Source organism: Ambystoma mexicanum, chromosome 6q (assembly GCF_040938575.1).
Source record: "Ambystoma mexicanum isolate Mex_15411 chromosome 6q, UKY_AmexF1_1, whole genome shotgun sequence".
In the NCBI taxonomy this organism is placed as follows: Eukaryota; Metazoa; Chordata; class Amphibia; order Caudata; family Ambystomatidae; genus Ambystoma; species Ambystoma mexicanum.
In genome coordinates, this window is record NC_090937.1 from 801,998,449 (window position 1) to 802,018,281 (window position 19,833).

The following is a 19,833-nucleotide window of genomic DNA, read 5'->3' on the forward strand; positions in this document are numbered from 1 at the left end:
AATCTAATTTAGGCCTTCATTGAAAGTGTTTTTTGCTCTATGGAAATGTTTGCCCTAGTGTTAATAACGTGCAAATTTGCACTTGCCATGGTGCAATGGGTTCCTAACATGACACCAATGTTTTTGGGACAAGGGCAAACTTTGCCTTAGTGCTAATACCGTGCAACTTTGCCTTTGCACCAGTGAAACGTTTCTGTAATTTGGCCCCAGTAGAGGTGGCCATTGTTGAGTACTAGGAGTGAGGGCATGGTGTAGAGTAGACCAACAATCAGTTGGATCTCTTGTGCTCTCTACAGTACAATTTAACAGACCACTAGTGATCAGTTTAGTTTTGTGAATGTGTACAAAGCATGAGCAGGATTTGTCTGCCTATGCTTACTTGGTGCTTTCAAATTGCCACAGCACGCTAATTATCCTAAAAGTGTGGACGCATTGTGCTGCCTGGTCCAGTGTTCTACAAGCGCCTACAAATTAAGGCCCCAGCTATGTCGCCAACATTTGTAGATATCCCATTCAAAAAGGCATACATTTTCAAATAAATTGCTCCCACCCGTTCATTATACAGAATCTGGTAAACAGAAGTTTCTATACATCACACGCATAATGCACAAATTGCATGAAGCAGGGGTCAATATATCATACAATTGTGATGTTGCAAAAGTCACGTCATGCACTGCCCTCCATGCCTTCAAAACATGAACGTAAATTCAAGATAAGGAAGCTTACGATGTTAGACCTTTTGCCCCTGAACTGCTTTCAATAGGCCTGAATACAAGCAACAAACCAACACAAGTAGAATGGGGACGTGTCTTATTATGTTGCTGTTAGACTTTAAACACAGGTAGAATAAACACAAGTAGAGCCAAAGTAGTTGACCACATTGAGGGGGGCGTTGGGTTGCAGCATGCACTGAGAAGCTCACTAAGTAATATAGGGTTCTGAGTACACTGAGATTACTAAAAGATACATACATGCACAAACAGTTTTTCAGGTGCACCATAAATGTAGCACTGAGCAAAGGTTGTGCCATTTTGCAGCAAAGGCCTTATGTGAAAGGATAATTGTTATTTTAGAGCCGCCGCACCATGGTGCTTAGATCTGTTCAACTTTATGGGAAGCCCCTTTCTTGCCTGAATGAGGCAGCCAAGGTTACAGTGCAATGGAGTACAAGCTACTGTTCGACGGGACGTCAAAGAGATTTTGTTCCCATGCCACAAGAATGGATTTGTAGCAATTATGTACCAAACTGTAACTGAATAAACGCAGGTGCATGGTGCCCGAAGATGAAATATTGCCAAAACACCAAACTAAGTTGTATACACAGTGCCCCCTATGGCCAAGCAGTGCCACTACACTCTGTATTCAATACAGTAAAATAGAAGGAAATATCCCCAGCAGACAGACACGGTGTGCAGTTAAAAAGTCAAACATTATGTCGAAAGTCATAATGTGGAAAAAAAAAGTCAAACTTTTTTTTTCAAATGTTTTATTTTTTATTTACATGTGTTTTTTTTTAGTTCTGCAAGTAAAAAAAGGAGTAAAACAAAAAAAATTACAAAAAAGGGGCGGGGGGTTAGGGGAACCCCCCCCCACCCCATTTCAAACAAAAATAGACATTCGAAAAAAAAAAATTCAACCTAATGTAATTTGAAAATATCACTAGAAACCGACAGTTATTAATCCCATGCGCCAATTAAAAGATTATGCACCTGAATTGGCAGAGTATCGAGATCAGTTGCAAACTAGAATATTCAAGGTTGGGGAAGATCTGGGACAAATGAGGCCCTGGCATGGGAAATAAGATGGGAGTATCTTTTTGTTGGTGGACGAGGGTTTGATCTCTCTATTCCCAGCAACAGTAAATTATAAAATAATTGGACTCTCTTAATGGTTGCAACATCGAGGCCACTTTAAGAGGTGCCATCCAATGGCAGAGAAGTAGTCCATCACAGTCAGTATGAAGTGTGACACAACCAACCTGATTGTCTGGTAGAGATGTTGGTGTAATGACGACTATGTTTAAGAGGTTGGACCTAGGTGGGGTTGTGGATAATGGACTAGCTAATGGTAGACTCCAATGTATAGGGATCTATAGTGCTCTTTTTTAGCATAGTATGTTCCAAAAAACAAAGTGACATTTTCTAACTACTAGGCATAAAATAAGCAGTGACGCATAACAATGTAATAATTTGCTCTGCAATTTTGTATGTTTGCTAATTAAATTGACACTTGTGTAGCAAAGCTAGCTATTTGGTATACTGTTCGATGAAAGCACAGGTCACCCTGCATTCCTGTCTTGCCCTCAAATCTTTCCACCCTCTTTTCTATGTTCACTGCAAATTCAAAGGGGGTAATGGAGTGAGACAGGAGAGACAGAGCCAGACACTCCTCCGCTCTTAAGTGCCAAAGGCCTGTGTGGGCAGTGATCGTCCCACTCCTGAAACCAGGTAAGCCGGACATGGACTGCGGGTCCTATAGGCCCTTGTCCATGCTTAATCAGGATAGCAAAATACTCACGGCGGTGCTAGCCAACAGGCTAAAGAGGGTAATCAGCAAGTTGATACACACAGACCAAACAGTCCCTGGCAGAAATATCACAGATAACCACAGGAGGCTGCACCATATCATTGATCAATCTAAGGAAGACTCGGGCGAGATGGCTTTCGTGTCGCTAGACGCGGTGAAAGCCTTTGATTCAGTGTGGTGGCCGTGGTTGAAAGCGACCTTGAAAGGATATGGAATGGGACCGGTATATACCGGATGGGTCCAGTTGCTATATAGCTCTCCGATTGCGAGAGTTAAAACTGGACCCACAATCTCAGACAAATGGCAACTCCGCAGGGGGACCATACAGGGTTGCCCATGGTCACCCATGTTATATATCTTGGCATTAGAGCCACTAGCAATGTGCCTGCGGCAACAATACGGGGAGGTGGGGATCCGCATGACAGGGGGCAGACATCTGATATCACTGTATGCAGATGATATGCTTCTCTACTTGCGCTACCCGGAAGAAAATCTGCAACATGTGCTGGAGGTGATGGACCGATACGCCACCCTTTTGGGCATATCGGTTAACCCCGGCAAGTCTAGCTTGTTCCCCTTGGGAAGGTATAGGTGCACCCCATCGGCGAGGCTGCCCGTCCTGCAAATACCCTGGCAGACTGTGTCATTCAAGTAACTGGGGTTGAATATTTACCATAAGATAGAGATAGAGCACAAGCACAATACAGAGAAGGCGATTGAGGGTATTAGGAATAGAATGGCGTTCTGGTCCAGGTTGCCCCTGGCCATGATGGGGAGAGCGGCTCTGCTCAAAATGGTCGTTCTGCCCAGACTCTTGCACTTCGTTGTGAATGTCACATACCTGATCCCCAGACGCTTCTTCGTGAGACTTCATGGCATGTGCAGGGGCTTTATATGGGACAACTCTAGGAATAGGGTGGCCCTGTGGAAGCTACAGAACACTTGTAACAAGGGGAGGCATAAACCTGCCTAACTTTGAACTGTATTACTTGGCGGGACAGCTGTTGTATGTGGCTAGGTGGTTGTCTGCGGAGGACTCGGCAGAAGCCAGGCTTTTGCAGGGTGACTCAGCCACATACTTTTTAAGAGAGACAGTGTGGATGCATAAAACCAAGATGATGGGGAGGGGAAGATTATTGGAGTTGGGCTGGAAAGTTTGGCGCAGAGCATGGAAAATGGTGGGTGTCCTCTCACAGCAGGTCCCGCTGGTGGCTCTATGCGGGGATGATCCCCCCCAATTGTTCGAAACGGTCCGCAGATACTGGGAACCGGTGGGCCTAGCCACCCTCAAAGACATTTGGAAGGAAGGAGAGTTATTGGAGTTTCAGAGGTTGCAGGAGGAGACAGGGGTGCATAACGGCCAATGGAGGTCATTACAACCTTGGTGCTAAGTGCACCAACTTTACCACCATGGTGTAAACTATGTTTACATCATGGTGGATGGCGGATTTACCGCCCCATTCCAAGGTGAGTGGGGCGGTAAATCCCCATTTCCCATTTTCCCTTCCCCCATTCCCATTTTTGCCCCATAGGGCATAATGGGAGTGGGGAAGGCGCTAATTACGACGCCGTAAATTACGGCGGCATAATTAGCACCATGGCGGGTTAGCGCCATGGATTTTAACGCCTGCTAAAAGCAGGCGTTAAAATCAGAATCGGGCGTTAAGGGTTAACGGTGGCGTTAAGCCTTAACGCCTGAGTTGTAATGAGGGCCAATATATCACATACATCAGGCTCTTGAAACGGGTAAGGGGAAGGTGGCCTGAGACGGCACTGGTGGAAGAACCTGAAGCCACCCTGGAAACGATGTATGACATCTCAGAGGGTGGACATGAAATATCTAGGATATACGAGCTCTTAAGAGCTAAGGTAGAGAGGGAGCTACTTCAGCTAAGGCATGGCTGGGAGGAGGAGATAGGAGAACCCATGACAGAAGGGACAATGGGATAGAGTTCAGAGGTACCGTTAAAAAGGGGTCCCGGAATGCGAGACTCCAGCAGATCCAGCTGTACATTACCCACAGAGCCTATCTGACCCCTGGAAGAATAGCCAGGTTTGGAGGCTCAGCCATACAGAAGTGCCCCAGGTGTGGAGAGGAGGAGGCAGGGTTGCTGCACATGTTCTGGGCTTGCCCAGAGGTGCATATATTCTGGGAGGAAATAAAGATGAAAATGGCCAGGGGGGTGCGATGTTGGATGTGGGGCCTGCTGGGCCATGCATGCTTGGGAATTTCCCCAGGCCACGTGATCTAAAGCATGTTAATAAAATGGAAGACCTGGCATATGTCCTGGCCAAGCGCAGGATTGCAATGTGTTGGAAGGCAGCCCATAGGCCTAGAGTGGAAAAATGGTGGGCGAACCTCCTGAGATGGGCAGAGGCAGAAACTGCGGTTTGGTTTGAAGCCGCCACAAGGGGGGAGAGGAAGTGGGTCCCCTAATAGCCTGGAGGCAAATGGTGGCCTAATTGGCCACCCCCCATCAGGCCAGTCATGAAACGGAAGACTTAGATGAGTCAATAAGCACTGAGATTCCCGAAAATGCTCACGAAGATGACGCCGATGAAACGGCTCGAGTTTGGGGGAGGGAGAGGGGAGGGCAGGAAATGTATAATGTGTTGATTTGACATTGATTATGGACGTCCAAAAATGTAATGTTTGGTGTGATGTTTTAAAAAGAATAAAAATTGTTTTAAAAAAAAGGCCTGTGTGGGAGTGCAAGGCAAGATTGTATTGGCAAGATTGTATTTTTCAAATAATTGAAAACCAGAGGTAACCAGGATGATACTTTTACTAAGCTAACTATATCATGTGTGGCAAAGACCAGTATGTGTTAACTCGATTTCTTTTTTAAAGAGTCATGCAATTCCATTCCTAAAAATGTAAGTTGTTAAATACTGCATAATTACAGTATTGATATGTAAAACACTGTATTGTCTCCATGCTTTACATTAAAGTTTACGTTGGTGTATCTAAATCTCAGTGTCAACTATATTTCATTTTGTTGGGGACGATGCATCACATTGACGAGTGAGCACTTTTGAAAATGTACATGATCACACGTCCAAATGCTTTTGATGGCAAACCTAGTACTATGACCTTCTAGTTGCATCTATCTGTTAACTGCTGCACAATCCATGGGCTGATCCCTACTCCTTCACATTCTATTTTATCACCCTGCTGCTTTATACAAGGTACCGTGAAAAGGAGTCTAGCAAACTTCAATATTTCACATAGTTTGCCCACTTCTCTGCCTGCTACGCCATCTGCTATGCGTAGTCTCTTACCTTCAGTCCTCTTTACATAATGAATACACAAAGCTAACTAGATGTTTATGCAAAGTAGTTATCAATATTTCCATCTAGTCTGTATATCTAATGATCTATTGCAATACCATACACTGTAGTTGGCCTCCAGAACTTGCTCTGCTCCATGAATGATCGCATTATATATTAGAACCTGCGGGAGAGAGCTGGCCAAACTATTTTCAGAGCCGCCTTCTATCTATTTTTGTGTCCATTCATGAAGTTAACCTTTTACATTTTAGACACTCATCCAAGGCCTCGCAAAGTCTACTTGCCCACTCGCATAGTCGCATAGATTTAATAACGGGCGAGTACCTTGGAGGGGATGTTTGAAACTTTTATGTAACATTTACTTTGCAGTACATTTCAATAGTCTCACTTTGCATGGCTGGCCGCTGGTTGGCAGCAGCTTGGCAAGCATAAATTGGGTGTGTGCTGACATGCACCATTTTACAGAAAGCACATTTAAACGTGTTGTCATGGGTCAAGTGCAAGTATGGTCTAAACTTGTTCAAAGCCCACACTTTGGTAAAACATCATGTTCAATGGTTGCCCACCTTGTCTCCTTATCTTTTAATTTTGTACTGATAAAGCAGATGGGGTACTCCCTGCCTTTGCGATCCATTTTGCTCAAGACTGCTCCAATCCCTGTATTGGATGTGCAAGAGTCTGCACTAAAAAGGCCTGAGCGGAGCTCCGCACTGGAACTTTACGCAGGGCATCTTTCAGCCTCTGAAATGCTTTCTCAGTCTTCAATCTACTTCACCCTCATGGGGTATTTGGGAGAACGCATAGTATTCAGAGAAGCTATGGTCCCATAGTTTTCTATGAAATTCCTGTAATATCCTGAGAGTCCTAAAAAGGCTCGCTTGTATTTGATGAGTAGGGGTGGCCCAGTTGTGTACTGCTTGTACTTTGCTGAGTAAGGGCTTGATCTCCAACTTGGACATTTGCTTGCCCTGATGGTTAGATTGGCCTCCTAGCCTGCAACACTTGTTCAAGATGGATAAGATGCTCTTCCCAGGTAGGGCTGAACACTGCTATGGCATCCCGGTATGCCATTCAGAAGTTCTCTAACCATTCAGAACATGATTTGTCATTCTTTGAAAAGTGTCGGGTGTATTTTTCAGTCCAAAAGGCATGACCATAAACTGGTACAGGCCTTCTGGGGTAGAAAAAGCAGTTTTCTCCTTGGCATGTTCAGTCATGGCAATTTGCCAATAACAACTTGCCAAGTTAAATGTACTGAGGTATTATGCTGAACCCAACTTATACAACAGTTAATCAATCCTTGGAAAAGGATGGGCATCAATTTTGGTAACTGAATTCAAGGCCCTGTGGTCCATGCAGAACCTTAGTTCGTTGTTCCCTGCTTTTGGTTCTAGCACAACTCGGCTCGCCAATAGACTAGTGGAGTGTTGAATGACTCCAAGGCCAGGCATCTTGTTGACTTCTTCCTTTATGTGATTCCTCACATGATCTAACATCCTGCAGCCCCTGTATTTCACATTGACCCTGTCACCAGTGTCAATGCCATGCTCGTCCCAAGGGGCCAAGCCTGGTGTAAGTGAAAGCAGAGGGGCAAGCTGACTTGCACTCCTTGTTGCTGCAGTGTCAAATTAGAAGAGTTTGACTCCTTCTATAGACCCACCTGAAGGGTGTCCCCTTAGAAGATCTGGGAGAGGCTTACTTGCCTCTTCTTGATCAGAAGCTAAAAGAAAAGCTCCCATCTCTGGTCTGGAGACTTCGCCCTTCAATCAGTTGGTGTGAAATGCCCTGGGGCCTCTTTGGGGTTGCCCAAGTCCACCAAATAATTAACCTCTCCAAGCCTGGCTACAATATTGAAAGGTCCTGTCCACTTGTCCTGTAAAACTGTCTAAATGGGACCATTATCAGAACTAGCTGGTCTGGAGTAAACTCCGCCAGGTTGGTCTTCTGGTCATGCCAATGCTTGACCAGAGCCTGACCATCCTTCAAGTTCTCAGCCTCTGTCATCCATTTGTGCCATCCTCTCTCGGAGGCCTAGCACACAGTCAGTAATTCACACTGACTTTAAGGGTGGAGCACTCTCCAGTCCTTCTTTAATCTGGGCCAAAGAGCCTTTGACTGGATGACCGTAGAGGAGCCCAAAGGGGCTAAAGCCCGCTCCAGCTTGAGGTACCTCTCTGTAGGCAAAAAGAAGGCATTGCAGTAGAAGGACCACCATTCTTCTAAGGGGTTCTTCTAAAGCACCAATCCTGTTCATGGTTCTATTAAACCTCTCTAGCAAACTATTGGTTTTAGGGTGGTAAGATGTTGAGAATGTATAGGTGACCCCCCAGGCTTTCCACATGGCCTGCATGTAGTGCGACATAAAATGTGACCCCCTATCCTTAGGAAAAGCTACTCCGGTAAAAATACCAAGTAGGGCCTTAGCAACAGGTCTCATTGGTATCGACTCGGGGTATCTAGTGGCGTGGTCCACTACAACCAGGATAAACCGGTTTACTGAGGAAGTTGGAGCGTCTAGTAGACCAACAATGTCTATCACGACCCTCTCAAAAGGAACTCTCAAAACTTGGAGGGGCACTAAGGGTGCCACATTCTTGGTTCCACTTTTGCCAGACAATTGGCAAGTGTGCCAGCTTCTGCAATGATTTTCTACTTCTGCACCCATCTTGGGCAAGTAGAAATACAGTGCGAGTCTGTTTGGTCCTTTTTGAACTCGAATGACTGGCCAGAGGGACCTTGTGGACTAATTGCAGAAATGTGGATCTGAAGATCTGCTACCACCAGTCTCTTGAGGTCCCCTGCTGTAGATTACATAGGTTCAATGTAGAGGAGGCCATCCTCCCACTAGAGCCTATGCTTCCTAGGTTCTGAATCTGGCCTTAAAGATAGGGTTCCTCTCTTTGTCCCCTGCTGAAGTCTGGCATAGAGGACCACCTTCTGCAAGCAAAGCCTGAAGCTCAGGATTGTCTTTAGGATCCAGATCTTCAATACCGGGTTGAATTTCCTCTACATCTGATTCCTTAGAGTGAGTTTTCAGGGGATTTTTCTGTCACCAACTCTGTCTCAGCTGGAGCTGGAGGGTGGGGGTCACAGGAGTGAGCTTGAGTTTTTCTTTGTTACTTTCCTTTTTCTTGGAGGAAGCTTTGGGCCTGAGGCCCTTCTTTCCTTTGGAGACTCTGGATTTCTCCTTGGTCTCAGTGGGGAGGTCTCTTAAGGCTGCCTCCCTTGCTTGAAAAAATGCTTTCTAGCATAACAGGGCATCTTGTACCATCATAAGTGCTCACTTTGTGGCCTTTAATCCATGTATCTAGGTTTTTCGGGCTCACACACCCAAGTTGCCCATAACACTCCATCTTTCGTATGGTCTCTAAACCGTTTCAGGTATTAGGAAGGGGTCTTCCCATATGGGACTATGAGAGCAGTTTTAACCAACTGGTAATCCTCTCTATCAGCGACATTAACTCCATCACAGCCATTCTGGGGGAGCTTAGAGATAACCCATGGAACAAGTTCACTCTCACAGATAACTTGTACTTTACATGTAAATCCGAAGTTCCCAACTAATCCAGAATATCAGTCTTCACTTCATTCACACTCACTAATCCTTGGAGGCAAGGCTTCCTGAACCTAGAGGCATCCAGCGAAGAGGACTCGAACAGCAGATGAGTCGAGACAACCTTTTCCTTTCACACTCCTGATGCATCTCTTTCTCTCGGAGTTGCCGCTCTTAAGTTCCTTTTCCCACATTTCTGATTGCATTCCATTTTTCTGAATTCTAGTTGCATGTTCATCTTTTCAATTTCCAGAACAAGTTCTGGTGTCATGTCTGAAGGTGAAGGTGAGGCTAGGAGAGTGGGATGTGGGTCAACAGGCATTTCTGTATCCTCCCCTTCTTCCTCACTCTTTGGAAGATGACTAAGAGTTGCACTTTGTCCTAAATCATCTTCACACATATCTATTCCTGGAGTAGGCCTACTCTCAACAATTTGGTGATACAAGTTTTGGATCAATTCACTTTTCTTTCCTTTAAAACTGATGCCTCTACATTTACACATTTTAGTGTATCTAATGTAAGATTGATTAGAGCCCAGCCTTGTGGGTGGGTCTTTGGACATGGGTACAACCAAGAGCCCATGTAATCCAACACTAAATCCCACCAGCTGTAGCACCAGTGTTGGGGCAGTTTTCCTCAAGTGTACCTGGAGGTGAGCCTCTGTAAATCTATCCCTTGGTATACAGCTCCTCAACTCTTAGTGTAAGACTGTGCTACCCAAAGGATTGGTGGAATGACAGAGCAGCCAGGCTTATTTTATGACAAGGATGTGAGCCTTAGGCAAGTACAATGAACCCAGTCAATACTTTACCCCAAAGAAACTTACACCCTGGAAGTTATAAAAAGAACATTTCTGATGCTTTTTAATCTGCTTAGAATCACATACTGTGCATATAGTCCGACATCCAGTGGTAACCGCAGAGTATTGCATCTTGTCTTTTGAGAATCGAAAGGGGACGTCGACATGGGCATGCCTGTAACACTATCCCTATGTGACGTGTAGTGTACCCTAAATCCCTCACACATCGAGGTCCCTTAGATTGTTTTTTTCCTCCCAGAAAATTGGTTACCTTATGCAGCGCTCGTCCAGAGTAACTGCTATTGTTATCCTTCGACCTTTGGTCGTATATTTATTGAATATTATCCTACCATCCCTTCCATCGACGGCTGTTTCCAGAGCTCTGCCAAATCTTTGACGGAAAGTGTTCCAGTCGGCGCTGCAGACACCGTGGCCGGCCTACACAGTAGGGAGAGTGGGGTCGGGGTGGACATTTCCTTTCCTCTGAATGCCTTTCCCTGTCCTCTTTGTTCCCTGGGTCATTTCGTCACTATATATTTCCTCAGCTTTGGAGAGGACTCGGTTTAGTTTTTGTCCTTCTTGTAAGGCCAAATTTCCCTGGAAGGATACACACTGTGTGTAATCAGTGTCTGCCCCTTAATCACGACGAGACGTTTTGTGCGGCTTGCAAGCTCCTGTGTGAAGACACTGAAGGAGCGCCGTGTTAAGCGGTGGCGTCCTACTGAATGTTGCAGGCTGAGTCTAGATCTCCTGCTGCCACAACCGCCGATTGTGACGAGGGGCTGCGTGACGAACAGGCCTCTGATTAGAAGGTGATTGACCACTCCGTGTCGTCTGTCCCTGGCCCTGCTAGGCAAGACTCTGGTCCTGCTATGGGCACTGTATGCCCCGGTGACAGACTCGCATGCTTCACACACTAAGAACACAAACCCAGGGACGTCTTCGACGAAACAGTTGAAGCGGCCCATAGCGCCAGCGGGCACACCGGAAATTTCAGCCGTGCCCGCTTATCGTCAAGATTGGCAGCCCTTCCCGCAACCGCAGGTGTGCCTTGCGACTGGGCCCTCTAAATTTAAGGGCGCTGCCCCCAATATTCAGGAGTCTGTCGAGACACATCGGAAGAAAGCGTCCACGGCCGAGAAGGCCCGGTTCTGTCGAGTAACTGCACAACCGCAGGCCCGTACTACACAACTTCCTGACTCTGAGGTGATTACTGAAGGCATCGCTAGGATTATTTTGGCAAATGGTAAGAAGCAACGGTTCAAGGATTCGTCTCGACCCAAGGACAAAGTCAAGGATTTGTCGAAATCCAAATATAGGCTGAAGGATTCATCGAACCCACGCAGAGGCCTATGGACGCGCATCAACCGTCGGTCCCCTCAAAGGACTTTTTGGAAGGCACTGGAGGGATTTCTTCGACGTTAAAGGAGAAATCTCGACGTTCTGCGACAGAAGATCCATTACAGGAGCCCTTTCCACCCCTGGACCTCTCTGGTTCATCTATTTGGACCAGGGAAAAATTTCCGGGATGTATGGAGAGGCTAGAGAGGTTTATAGAACTATCTGAGAAATCCACGCCCAAAAGGTCTAGAGAGGAGAATCACCCTCGCCCTGTGGCGAAGCTTCAATAAGTCTTTGACCCTTCTCAAGAGGAGGAGGAGGAAGAAGAAGAGTATATCTATGACCTCACTGAGGAGGAGGGCCCTGTGGACCTATACAATCAATAAATAAATTCGATCAAAAAGCGGTTGGCCTCTTCTTTATTGATGCCTGCCCGAACTAGCGCAGTAAATCCTAGGGTAGAAAAATTGTTTAGATTTAACCCACTTTACATCAGGGGCCATGCTACTCCTGATTCACTGGTAGTAACGACAACCAGGAAGAGAGCATGGGGTTCGGAATTGTACCAAAATGTCGACCTGACAATTGCGACGGCCGAAAATGTATTTTTTTTAATTTTTTTTTTTTAATTTCTAACCCCCTCCCTCTTACACCACATATATATATGTGGGGGGTATAGAATATAATATTAATATGGGGGGAGGTCTGCAGGGGGTCTCCCCCCGCATATATATATGTGGTGTAAAGAGTTAAAAAAAAGTCAGCATTTACGGCCGTCGCAATAATGACCTAGATCCGAGGGTTCCCCTATCAATTGGGGAGGCACTCCCTGACAAGGAGTGTAAGAGGCTATATGCTCTAGGGAAAAGGGTCATGGCGGCTGCAGCCTTTTCCGCTCGCATCGCAGATAATACAACTTTATTGGCCAGCTATGCCGATGCACAATGGGCCATGCTACAGGAGGGCCTTCAAGAAGTCCCTGAACCGCTGCAAGCTCGCCTGCTCGCCATGGTGGCAGAAGGCAGGCAGGTTAATCAGAATATCCTTAAAAATACTTTGGCTGCAGCAGAGACAGCTGGCAGAAGTACCCTCCTGAAGAGGCATGCATGGTTACGCAACTTTAAGCTGGTGGAGGAGCCTAATTTATTTGGAAAGGCGGTTGACGAAGCGCTCAAAACTGCTAGGAACGAGCATGACTTCCTCAAGACCCTGGATCAGATCACCCAGAGACCTTTTCCGAGGAGGGGGAGCGGGTCTACACGTTCCTTTAGTGGTAAACATTTCCCTCAGAACCAATAGAGCTCAGGAAATAATTGGTCCTCTACCCAAGGAGCCAACACCTACACCACCCCGTATCCCCCAAGAGGCTAACGACGTGGTAAAGGAAGGGGTCAGAATTCTACCCCTCGATGCTCACTGGCCTTAGGCCAAAAATGACCCGCAGATCCGGGTCCCCTCCCATGCCTCCCTGGTTGGGGGCCTGCTGACATTTCTTCAAGCATGGGCAGGGATAACTACAGACCAGTGGGTACTCAAGACCGTTGCCCACGGGTACTGTATAGAATTCGGCTAGTCCCGCCAATTCAGACCTCAACGAGCAAGACGCCTGGTGCCAGAAATTCTGCGCATCCTGCTACAGGAAGACGAGACCATGCAGGAAAAGGGCGCCATAGAAGTCGTGCCTCTTCTACAGGTAAACAAGGGTATGTATTCAGTGTACTTCCTGCGCCTTTTACTAGATTTACGCCCAGCAAACAAATTTGTCAAGCCCCAAGAGTTTTGCATGGTCACTCTGCAGGAAGTAATTCCCCTGCTCACACAGGGGATTACATGGCAACTTTGGACATGAAAGATGCATGCTTTCATATTTCAATGTTGCCGGCACACAGAAAATACCTCAGATTCATAATACAGGACAAGCCCTATCAGTTCAAGGTACTAGCCTTCGGCATAGCCTCAGCACCAAGGGTGTTTACAGAGGTACTGGCAGTGGCAGCTGCACACCTGCGCAAGTTATCCATCCCGGTTTATCCTTACCTCAACGACTGGCTCATAATAGGGGAGTCTTACAAAACATGCCTATCAAATACCCAAAAGACGATGGACCTCTTATTCAGCCTGGGATTCTCCAACGAGAAGTCCAGCTTGGACCCCAATCAAGTCAAGCAGTTCCTAGGGGCTCTAATTCGAACAAGGAATGGCCTTGTCTTCCCCCCCAACAAGGGGGTCCAAAACATGCTGTTTCAGATCCCTCCATATGTAGCCAGTCGAGAGGTCATGGTAAGCAAGGCTATGCGACTGTTAGGAATGATGGTGTCATGCATTTATTTGGGTCCTCACGCGAGGTTGTGCATGCATCCAATGCACAAGTGGCTAAACAGCCAGTGGTGTTGGGCCAGCAGACAATGGGACGATCTGGTGGTTGTCTCGCCAGCCCTTGTTCTCTCGCTACGGTGGTGGTCGAGGGAGAACCCCTTGAAGGTGAAATCCTTCCCCACTCCCACAGTGGAGGCCACTCACTACAGACGCATTTCACACAGGATGGGTGGGGAGCTCACCTGCTTCAACAGACATCACACAGTTTAGTCGGCAGACGTAGCATCCAACCACATAAACCTTTTGGAACTGTTAGCAGTATTCAAAGCAGTGAAAGCTTTTCAGACACAACTGCAGGGGAAGACGGTCCTGATCCTCAAAGACAGTACCACAGCCATGTCATTTCTGAACAAATGGGAGGGGGGGCACTCACTCGCCAGGGCTGTCCAAACTGTCCCAGAACACTTGGAAGTGGGCTCCCAAACACCACATGTTCTGTTATCACAACCTGTTCCAGGGGAACTCGAATCTTCTGACAGACACACTCAGCAGAGATTTCCCACTACCCATGGAGTACAAATGGCGATTACACGAAGACATTGTCTCCAACGTTTTCGCAGAATGGGGCTTCCCAGAGATTGATTTGTTCGCAACTCTGGAAAATGCTTAATGTTAAGACTACACCTCCAGGTACTGCCAGAACCGCTCCAAGCGGAACAGACTCTGATCACATGGTCAGGGAAATTTGATTACGCTTTACGCCCCCCCACACCCCCCCCGACTCCCCTACTCAACAAGATAGTGCACAAGCTGCACCAGGAACCAGTCGCCATGATATTGGGAGCCCCCATGTGGGCCCGCCAACCCTGGTTCGCTTATCTGATGGAGATGTCTCTATCTCCTTGCCTGTAGAACATGTTGTCTCAGGACAAAGGGGAGACACTTCACCCATGCCCGCAAACATTGAACTTAGCGGCCTGGCTCCTGAGGTCATAGAGTTCGGACATCTACAACTCCCTCAGAGATGCAAGGACATACTTAAGGAAGCGAGAAAACCGAACACCCGATATTGCTATTCCAGTAAATGGAAACGCTTTATCTGGTGCAATACCAAGAGGATCAATCCCATTGACTGCTCCCCTACTCACATTGTATTGTACCTGACTCGGGCATGATTTTTAATTCCCTTAAGGTTCACTTAGCTGCTCTCTCAGCCTACAGTACGTCACAACAAAGAGTGCCATGGTGGAAGATACCAGTTATTAAGGCTTTCATGGAAGGAGTCAAGAGGATTCACCCCCATTTCAAATCCAGCTCACAGATGGGACCTGAACGTGGTATTAACCAGACTTATGGGGTCTCCATTTGAACTTATGCGTAAGGCAAGTCTCCAAGATCTTAACTATAAAACAGCCTTCCTAGTGGCTATCACTTCTACAAGAAGGGGTAGTGAACTACAGGTCCTTTAAGTTCTAAACCCTTTAGTTACAGTTCAGAGATAAGGTGGTTCTGCGCACTCACCCTCGTTTTGCGCCTAAGTTTATCTCCAAGTTCCATGTGAACCAATCCCTAGAACTGCCTACTTTCTTCCAAAACCCTACTAACATGGCTGAAAGAAGCCTAAACACATTAGATGTGCGTAGGGCAGTCATGTTTCACCTGGACAGAACTAAACTACTGAAAAAGACAAACCAGTTTTTCGTTTCAGTGGCAGCTCGTAGAGAAGGGGATACTGTCTCTAAATCATCTCAAGGTGGATTGTCAAATGCATCACACTGTTACACTGTTGCTAAGAGAGAAATGCCCTTCAAACCTAGAGCACTCTACTAGGGGCACTGGGGCTTCCATAGCATTCATTGCAAATGTTCCCCTAGAGTCCATTTGCGAAGCGACAACTTGGAATTCTGTACACACCTTTACAAAACACTATTGCCTAGACACCAGTACTAAGACCTCTTTTCACTACTGCTCCTTCTCACAACCCACCTCCAACTCCGGTACCGTTCGCTAGTCTATGCACAGCATGTGATTCTAAGCAGATTAACCGGCACCAGAAGACATGCATTACTTGCCGTAAAAGCATTTCTGATGATTGTATCTGCTTAGATTCACATGCGCCCACCCTTCCTCCCCGCTCGGATGGAAGGAACATAGACGTCTTACTACTTTCTCTCTGTCTGTACTCGCTCACGATAGTCATAAGGCTCCCTCACGGCATAAAAAATGCAATCGGAGGGACCTCAATGCGTGAGGGATTTTGGTTACACTATGTCACGCAGGGATAGTGTTACAGGCACGCCCATGTCAACGTCACGTTTCAATTCTTGAAAAACAAGATTCAATACTCCGCGGTTACCACTGGATGTCAGACTATATGCACAGCATGTGAATCTAAGCAGATACAATCATCAGGAATGATTTTACGGTAAGTAATGCATGTCATACATTTATTGTATATGTACAAGGCAAATACTGTTATAGACTAACCAAAACAATTGGAAAACGAACACCTTTTACAGGTGACTGCTTCAATAGTAGTGGCTCACACCCACAATTGTTTCAGGAAAATGACAGTACTCACAGTTCCACTGCACCAGCAATTGTTAGTTTAAATTAGTTTCATTCATTTGTAAAGTCACTCTGATAAGGTCTGTTGGAAGGAAAAAGGTTTATTCAGCACCAGAAATCTACTTCTCGGCAACACTTTTCAAGGCTTTCAATGCTTTAGCAGTCCTATTCCTAACTAGTCAAGTGTTCATCAAAGTCAGTGGAGGAGGGGTGCAAAGTCTTATGCAGCAGCAGAAAAGGCGAAGTTCCACACAATAGATCGAAGACTTTAGTGGAATACAAAATCTAGTAGGGTCCTTGTAAAGGACTCCCTGTAGGAGCACAAGCTTGTAAGCTTGGGCAATGGGTATGGATGACCACCGAAACATCTGGTGTCGCACTGGAGGGACTATTCGGCTTGAGGGAAGTACTACCTTGAGTCCCACATAATAGAATTATAATGGTTCTTTCATAACGCGCTTAATACCCGTTTCTTAGCGCAAGACTGGGATTCGAACCTGTGTTGCTCTGCGTTGCTTGCATCCAAGACAAACGCGTTGCCCCTGTGCTATCCTCCTGGCCCTTACCTTAGGATGTTTTGAAGAAAATGCATTCTTTCCTGTCCAGCATCGACCAAACCGATCTCTTTCCTCAGTCTGGTGACAAAAGGCGGGACTCTGGATGCGATGTCGCAGCAGCAGTTGTGAGAAAGGACCATCAGCAAGGATTTCCTCGGTCTCCCACGTCTGTCTGTTGTTTTGGCACCTTTATCAGCTCCAACAGTTAACGGTTACCGCCCGGTCGATCTGCCTCAATTCTGCAGTCCTGCACTCTGGTGAGGGGACAAGGAGTGGGAATGTGTCTCTGGAAGTCTAACTGGAGCTCTCCAAAATTCTGTCTGGATTTGTTCATGCAATGACGTTACACTGCAATTGGCTTAAGTTCCTTGGTATTCACGGTTTGCAACCCTGGAAGGTCAGAGCACCTTGGAGGATGGCTCGATCTGCAGTCCATCTTAGGGCTGGTTGGTCTCTCCAGGCAAAAGGAACTAGTCCTCTTTGGAGCTCCTCTGTTGATAAGAAAAATGGGTCGGGACAGCAGTGGTTACTGGTAGGGTCTACTCTACTGGCATCTCTGGCATCTCTGGCCATCTTCAGCTTTGGATCTTCTGTTCAAGTAGTCTACTTCTTCTGCCTGAGGAAACTCGCCTATTATTCAGACTTCTCATTCACTCATCTGCAAACTCTCCCTGCAGTTTACAGAAAGGGGCGGGAACTGGTTACTTTCAGGCAAACCAGCATACAAAGAACAGGGACGTTTCGGCTTCTCCCTCACTTCCTGTCCTCAGACACACTGGTGCCTTGGCGGCCAACACAAAGGGGTCCCGCCCAAGGCAAAACTCACTTCCAGACCTAACCCTCCCAAAATGGTAGGGCTAACAAACCCCTACCACACTAGAAATGACAAAAAAAAGAAAGGAGCCCCCATGTTAGAACTTGGGTGACCCTTTTGTGCATGCCTGCAGCTGTGACTACAGCCTGCAGCAGAAAAATCCACAAAATCTGGTAGCATAAGTCTGCCAGCCGCCATATATATATATATATATATAGGGTTGTCTGTGACCAAAAAGTCACAGGAGCAGAGAGAAGGGGGAATACTAGGTATCCCCTCAGCACTACACATAAGGTTGGGTTTGCCAATCTCTCACTAGTTAACGTTTTAGGAAGGATACAAGGTAGCCCCTCTTTCCTAAGAACCGTAGTTCATAGGGAAAATTAAGGAATGTAAAAAAGAGAACTCAAAGTGTTGCCAGCAACACTGCACATAGGGTGCTGTGTGCTGCAAACACCCTAACATAGATGCCTTTAAAAGATATGGAGGAAAGCAAGACTCCATAGAATAAGGTAAAATATAAAGAACAGAGTTCCCATGGTTGGAGCAAGTAAGCATGAAGTCCATCAAAAATTGCTGGGCGTGGGGGTCTGGTCTCACTTGGAGGGGGGGATTAAGCCGAATGCTGATAAATCTCCCTAACGCTAGAGAATTCAATGCGTCTTTGCCAACCACCATGGCGCCTCCTGGTCAGTTGCCTTCTTCTGCACCCTTACAGGATCCTGTACCAGCTCAAGTTTTGTAGTGGGCTTAAACTTGCATTTTAGTGCCCAGCACTGTATGAGGGGTTGCTTTCCTTTGGTTCTTTTACTGCTCTTTTATTCTGTTGTGCCGATGTATTAGTGCAACTTGAACATAAATCCATTTGACCGATTTTATCTTGCGCTTCATAAAAATAGCAAGCTTACCAACATGTTCCATTCCCTCTAGTGGTATACACCCTAATTATTCCTGCTTCCAGATCCTTCTGACCTATACTTTGTTTCAGAGTGCTGAATGGATTTCAAATTCTTCAACTTGTACAAGGCACCATTTCCAAGTACGCTTCAGTTGTGTAACAGAAAGTTATACGTTTTTGAAATGTCTACTTTTCTCAAAACGGAAGCCTGAATTACCTGCAGTTGGTTGATAACTGATTCATGAAAGACATTTTCATCATTGTACTGCTTGCTCCATGTACTGAGTTTCCAGTGCTTACTTTCAATTGCACACAATTCTAAATTAATTGTTTAATTGTGCATTTGGGATAATTCTTTTCACTTGCATGTTATTGCAGAGCAACTCTTTTTCAAGCATTTCAACATCGAAATGAAGCTACTACTGGCATCGCTGCTGTTTCTTTTGTTTTGCTGGGTTGAAGAAGCCCATTCCAAAGAGAAAACTTCAAAAAAAGGAAAATCGAAGAAGAAGCAGTACTTGTGCCCTTCGTATGTAACTTTTTTCTTTTTTACACAATCTGATGGGGGTGGGGGTTGATGGTTGAAGGATATTTTTAAAAAAGAAAAAACACTGGGTTAAGCATTTTACCTGTAGAAGTGATCCCTCAGTTTATCAAATGAGCAGGTCTCTTAGATATGTGGTTACCAGACTTATTGCGAGTGTCAAAACTAGTTTTTAATGAAATTGCTGTTCAGTTTTTGCATGTACAGCGTTAGAAAAAGATTCAATGAGCAGGAGCTAAAACCAGCTCCCGGGAGTTTGGTATCGCGCAGTAGGCAGTAGCTACCGATGGGGAACCAGGAGCGAGTAAAAACTTGCTGCAAATCTAACTTCCACACGAGATACACACTTGAACATTTTGCCCTTTGTGTATGATCATTATGTTTAAATGTGTCCTAATTCTTCTTTATTTACCATCCCAAGCTAATGTCCCATATGCATGTTTTGTAAGGCACCAGTTGGTATGGGGAGCCAAACTTAGCTTCTGGTAACTGTCTGTTTTAACCTAACCAGGCTCTCCTATGGTAGAAGCAGGAACTAAATGGCTACCAGCAATTTAGAACCCTGAGGTATCGAGCAGTTTGAATACTTTATTCAGATAAAATCCAAGTAAAATTCAAGATGCGCA

The 19,833-nt window shown here is 46.0% G+C and overlaps 1 protein-coding gene across 2 annotated transcripts in view; it reads left to right on the forward strand.

Annotated features, from left to right (window-relative positions):
* GLRB (glycine receptor beta) overlaps window positions 1–19,833 on the forward strand; it is a 503,088-nt gene that overhangs the window by 62,552 nt on the left and 420,703 nt on the right. For both annotated transcript variants that reach the window (XM_069631327.1, XM_069631328.1), the window contains exon 3: window positions 19,042–19,192. In XM_069631327.1, the coding sequence (XP_069487428.1) occupies window positions 19,074–19,192 (119 nt within the window). In that variant the 5' untranslated portion in view covers window positions 19,042–19,073. The remainder of the gene's footprint in view (window positions 1–19,041; window positions 19,193–19,833) is intronic.